Source organism: Sinocyclocheilus rhinocerous, unplaced genomic scaffold (assembly GCF_001515625.1).
Source record: "Sinocyclocheilus rhinocerous isolate Xijiao unplaced genomic scaffold, SAMN03320098_v1.1 scaffold207, whole genome shotgun sequence".
Lineage (NCBI taxonomy): Eukaryota > Metazoa > Chordata > Actinopteri > Cypriniformes > Cyprinidae > Sinocyclocheilus > Sinocyclocheilus rhinocerous.
Window position 1 is genome coordinate 154,985 of NW_015648658.1, and position 6,229 is coordinate 161,213.

At 37.5% G+C, this 6,229-nt stretch overlaps 1 protein-coding gene across 1 annotated transcript in view; it reads left to right on the forward strand.

Moving 5' to 3' along the window:
• The first annotated feature begins 455 nt into the window (after nucleotides 1-455).
• LOC107710178 (fucolectin-6-like) overlaps nucleotides 456-6,229 on the forward strand; it is a 9,957-nt gene continuing 4,183 nt past the window's right edge. Inside the window, 4 exon segments of the mRNA XM_016514924.1 lie at nucleotides 456-492; nucleotides 825-860; nucleotides 1,036-1,297; nucleotides 3,386-3,531. Of these exon segments, the coding sequence (XP_016370410.1) occupies nucleotides 456-492; nucleotides 825-860; nucleotides 1,036-1,297; nucleotides 3,386-3,531 (481 nt within the window).

The following is a 6,229-nucleotide window of genomic DNA, read 5'->3' on the forward strand; positions in this document are numbered from 1 at the left end:
GTGTGTGTGTGTGTGTACTTGTCCATGCTACACTGTGGGGACTAAATGTCCCCACAAGGATAGTCAAACCTAAAATTTTTTACATTGGGAAAAAAATATATGAAAAATAGTAAATTATGTTTATCTGAAAGTGTAACAATGCAAACAGGTTTTCTGTAAGGGGTAGGTTTAGTGTTAGGGGATAGAACATATCGTTTGGTCAGTATAAAAGTAAAATAAGTCTATGGAAAGTCCCCACAATTCACAGAAACAAATGTGTGCGTGTGTGTGTGTGTGTGTGTGTGTGTGTGTAAACAATTTTTTTTTTCCAGCTCCAGACAGAAAGAAAAGTGGGAGGAGAACTAGGATCATGGGACACTGACGTAATTTGAACTAATATATTTCTCCCAGGAACAACATTCATTCAAACCTCCTCAAACAAAAGCAGAAAGAATCACGAATCGCCTGAAATCAACATGAGAGTTTTCTACAAGAGTCTGTTGTTTTTACTGGGTAAGTAATACATACAATCTGTCTCCTATTTTAGTGACCTACAGTCTGTTTTCAGCTTCATCTTTCAGACAGAGAAACACTTAAGAAACACAGAAGAACCTAAATTATAATTGAATGATTAACGTTATCTAAACACCCTTAAACAAAATAATTTTTACTGGGGAAGCTAAATTATATAAAATACACACATGATTTTAGAGATTACTCTCAATTTTACGTAAATAGAAAATAGTTTTAAAGAATAAATTCAACAAAATATAGGCTTATGCTAATAAGAACAATCCATTTAAGTGGCTAAATACTGAGCACCATTCTGTGTTTCTCATTTCAAGGATTTTTCTCAGTTCAGAAGAAAGCAGAAAGAGAAGGTGAGATTTTGTGAAGTAAACACTACTACATCTTTTGTTAATGAGTTTGTGCTGCTGTGAAACATTTTCAGACACATGATGAAAACCCATTAACTTAAATAGCCAAGCAGAGCTATACATAATTGTAATAAATAATTGTAATTCTAAATAAGGTCTTCTCTTGAATGTATTCCAGTGAACATAGCAACATGGGGAACGGCTAATCAGTCGACATTATATTACACCTGGTATGCACAAAACGCTCTGGATGGGTTGAGCTCCACCTGTACTCATACAGACTTACAGAGTGACCCGTGGTGGAAGCTGGACCTGCTGAAGACGTACAGCGTGAACAGAGTGACCATCACTAACAGATGTTCTGACTGCTGTGCAAACAGGATAAATGGGGCAGAGATTCGGATTGGAAACAATTCTTCAGATCTTTACAGCAACCCAGTGTGAGTGTCTCTGATATATTCTTATATACAGATTCTGGGCAGTTGGTATCTTCATACATACATATGTGTGTGTGCTTCATATATACTGACTATTTGCAGGTGTTTAGACTATGTTATTAGTGGTATTTGCAGTTCAGTAAGTGAGTCAGATGTCGATTCAGTTCAGTGAAGGATTTGTCTTACTGATTCTAACTGGTCACTCTCGTCTTTTTGAACAATTCATTTAGATGACTAATGCAAGTCACTTGTTCCTGAATCAGACTAGGCTTGTGTGGTTTTAACTGAAAAGAAGCAGATCATAAGAGTAATCTGTTAGTTTGTTGTATTGTAGCTATGTTTATTGCAATACAAAGACTTTCGCACTATTATTTCAAGGTACACAGCTTTTTTTTTATTCCATCACATTCAATAAAGACTGTGAACTCGCATTCAAGGATCAGGTAAATTATTATTCTTTAATTCTTTTATTTATTTTTCTTTTGGTGTGGCAATGATCGGTGGACAAAACACTGATTTACCTACCTAATGATCAGACGGTTGATGTTACATCTTTCTAAAATGGCAGCCCGTGTCTCATTTGTGTTTGCGCTCTGGAAATCACCAAAAGATTCTATTTACAATGTGTTTTCGTAGCGCTGTGCAATGTAGGTAATCACAGACATCTGTTGATTTCTGACCTTCACTCACCTCTATACGCCAGATTTTTTTTTCTCTGCACGCTTGCGAATCCTCTCACTGTAACACGATGTAGAGGTTTATTGATTATAAAGGAACTTTGAAGAGTAATCTGTTAGTTTGTTGTATTGTAGCTATGTTTATTGCAATACAAAGACTTTCGCACTATTATTTCAAGGTACACAGCTTTTTTTTTATTCCATCACATTCAATAAAGACTGTGAACTCGCATTCAAGGATCAGGTAAATTATTATTCTTTAATTATTTTATTTATTTTTCTTTTGGTGTGGCAATGATCGGTGGACAAAACACTGATTTACCTACCTGCGCTGTGCAATGTAGGTAATCACAGACATTACCTACCTGCGCTGTGCAATGTAGGTAATCACAGACATCTGTTGATTTCTGACCTTCACTCACCTCTATACGCCAGATTTTTTTTTCTCTGCACGCTTGCGAATCCTCTCACTGTAACACGATGTAGAGGTTTATTGATTATAAAGGAACTTTGTGAGATCGCGATTAACTGAAGTAAGGGACACCTTTTTAAAGCAAGGCCTATATGTGCACTTTCTAGACTAAATATAATCCTTTCGGAATTTGAATAGAAGTTTAGTTCCCTTTCATGGGAACTTCGAACTGCGTCCTCTAGGGGTCGCTATGGGGAACGCCTCGTCGTGACCCGTGTCTGGTGTCTCGTTCCCTACTCAGGGAACCATGGTTACATAAGTAACCTGAGACGTTTTTGTGCTGCTAACGGCCATATACCCTATACAAGCAACAAAGTTTTGGGAGTGACACATACATGCCTCATAAATGAGGGATTCATTTTAGAATGGGAGAAAAATATAATTTCTCTAAACAGATGTTCAAGCAATGAAGACTAATAGATTAATAGACAAATATATGCATTTTTGTGTTCAAATATTTTTTTAAATGCGATTGCAATTATTTATAAATGTTGATAATTACTAGTAAATCTTGCAATTCTTTCACTGTGCATTGCTATTCTTTTTGCAGTAAAATTTTAAGTTTTGCAGCACTGCAACAGTTATTTTACACGATTTTATGATAAAACACAGTATGACAATGTCCAGATGTCAGACAAAAACAAGGTGTTTTATATATTTGTATTAAAAATGAACACTTCACTGTCATGGCAAATAATTGCACATTTGCTTAACTGCTTAATAATAATGATAATAATAATAACAATAAATAATAAAAATTGTGTAAAACATATGTTACATAAGTTGGAGGAAGTATCCAATTATAAAATACACATTGTGTTGTAAAAGAAAGAGTTAATCATATTAAATACATTCAGGGATACGAGAAGAAAATACAAGTGAAGAGTCATACTTATAATGAGCAACAAAATCACAGGAACTCACTCTTTTGTCTTTCTCCAGATGTGCTGTAGTTTCTACTATTCCAGCAGGAGCTACTTACAACTACTCGTGTCGTGGGATGGAGGGACGTTACATTATTGTGAATATTCCTTTAACTTCAGAGTATCTTACTCTCTGTGAAGTGGGAGTCTGTGTGATTTTTCCGGGTAATTCAGAGCTACTTAACAACCTGGTCTAAACCCTTAGCAGGTGAATTTGATTGGACCGGCCTGAAATAAAAGCTTAAGGCTATTTGAACAGAAGTCTAGGGATGGATTAATGCACATTCCAGGGCACTAGACCAGAGGGGGGCCCAGCCAAAATACCGATCCTCCCGGAACGTGATTTTAACCATGGATCACGGAACGAACCAAAAGAAGGGAGGGGGCATTGCAGAACTACATTTTCATATTAGAAACAGTATTACTTAGATGCCAGATAATTATATTAGCCTATATTTTAAGCCATTATTCTGGATAATAGATTTTTAGAATATAGATCACGGTTTTCCCACGATTCTGAAAACAAAACATTAGACAACCAAACAAAATAATATGTAGGCTAATTTATATACAGTATGTATAAAACGTTATAAATGAGTATATTTTTTGTGATCTAATTGAAAATATCAATTGTCTAAGTTCGTTCAATAAGTTTTGGGGTATTTTTTTCCTTTTAGACCGAATTCTCAAAATTAAATGAACAACTGAAATATCACGAAAAGGGAAACAATAAAATAAAATAATGCCACACACAAGAATTTAAGTTAGCCAGAAATGTATTTTGTGAGGCAATCAATTTAAATGCTCTTTGTTCTGACACTTTAAAACCAAAGTGCTGAACATCAAATGACACTCAATCTCCAACAATCAATTGAGCTTCATAACAGATAACAACAATTCTGTCAGGACCAGTATCATAAAAGATAACTTACAATTAGCATACATTTTTGGTTGGGGGTATGGTTCTGTTCTGGGCAACACTCCCTGCCCATACATGCAGCCTAGCATGGATAGGAACAGGGAGAGCATAATTAACCCCCCTAGGGTAAACTGAACAGAACCAACATTATTGATTAATGTAGCAGATATCATCAATGTTCTAATTGATTATTTTATATATCAACATAATTTAGTGGTCTGACTCAAGAAGAAATATCCAATGTCAAGTCCTGACTGGACGACAGGAGAAGTTGGGGATGGAGGTTGGTGATTAGCTCCTGAGCAAAGTGATAGCTGCTGAATAATGACTGAAAGGACTTTATAAAGGGAATTATGATTGGCGTGCCCCCCCCCCCAACCACATGCTGACAGCAATCTAACTGAAAATGCCTTATGGAAGGAGAGTGGCGGCGAAGGGGTGCTCTTCTGCTATGAACAGGTAAGAAGTGCAGCTTGCCCTTTTGGGAGGACAGTGGTATCGAATGAGTGCTCTTCTTTATAAGCAGCTAAGAAGAGCAGCAAGCCCCTTACCGGAGGAGTGTAGCAGCGAAGGGGTGCTCTTCTTTATAAGCAGCAAAGAAGAGCAGCAAGCCCCTTACCGGAGGAGTGTAGCAGCGAAGGGTGTTCTTCTTTATAAGCAGCTAAGAAGAGCAGCAAGCCCCTTACAGGAGGAGTGTAGCAGCGAAGGGGTGCTCTTTTTTATAAGCAGCTAAGAAGAGCAGCAAGCCCCTTACTGGAGGAGTGTAGCAGCGAAGAGGTGCTCTTATTTATAAGCAGCAAGCCCCTTAATGCAGTACCTGAAAAAGATTAAAGATGGAGAAAACCCACTAGAATTGCAGCCTAGTTTGCCAGTTTGCAGCAAACACAGCGTACTGCAGCCGTAGAAGTGAGTAAATTAACTGGTTCAGAGATTGCAGATTCTACCTGGCCTAAAGCTTTAGCATCCATTTAAAAACTCTATAAAAACAGCATATAACTCAATAATCAACTCATGAGTTTACAGGTTTGTCGCCTCCCATTGACATTTGCGCTCATTGTGATACAAGTCCTCAATCTGATAACCCGTGTGAGTAAAGACAAAATTCATTACCAATACACTCGATAGCTTTATGCAACAAGCATGTTTCTTGCTTAATCACAGCATGTTGCAGTGGTCAGAGAAACCTAAAGAAATAGCATTCCCAATAACCAGATGAGCCATAAGCAGCAAACATATTTCAAGAACAATTAGATGGCCTTAAACAACAGCTTAAACATTAGCTTCTTGCTGTTGCAAGTTTACCCGGTACCAGCACTTGCAGTAACAACCAATAGCTTTAAGCAACAAGCAGGTCTAGCAACAAACATGATACTGACACTAGATAAGCCTTAACAAGCAAGCAAAATCCCAATAGCTTTAAAGCAAATACTTTTTGAAATAGCATAGACTGGGGCAGCATGCCCTTACAGAAGAAGATAAGCAGTGAAGGGGTGCTCTTCTTTAATAAGCAGCTGAGAAGAGCAGCATGCCCCTTTAATGCAGTACAGCATAAGGTCAATACTTGAAATTTAGGCAACAGGTATGTTGCACTTATCCAGATAAACGTTTGCATTAATAACCTTAGTTAGCAAAATCTACATACTGCGCTGTTAAGTATCAAGCACGTTACCGATACACTAGATAGCTTTAAGTAACAGCTAATCACTGACTAAAACACAGCGTGTTGGAAATAATAGTCGGATAAGTTAATGAAACAGCATTCCCAATACTAGATGAGCCTGAAACGGCAAGCCTGTTTCATATCAGACAGCCTTAAACAACAGTTCTCTTTCAAGGGAAATTCGAACTGCGTCCTCTAGGGGTTGCTATGGGGAATGCCTCGTCGTGACCCGTGTCTGAAGCATACATTGAAAAAACACCAACAACACGTTGGCCGGTGACAGC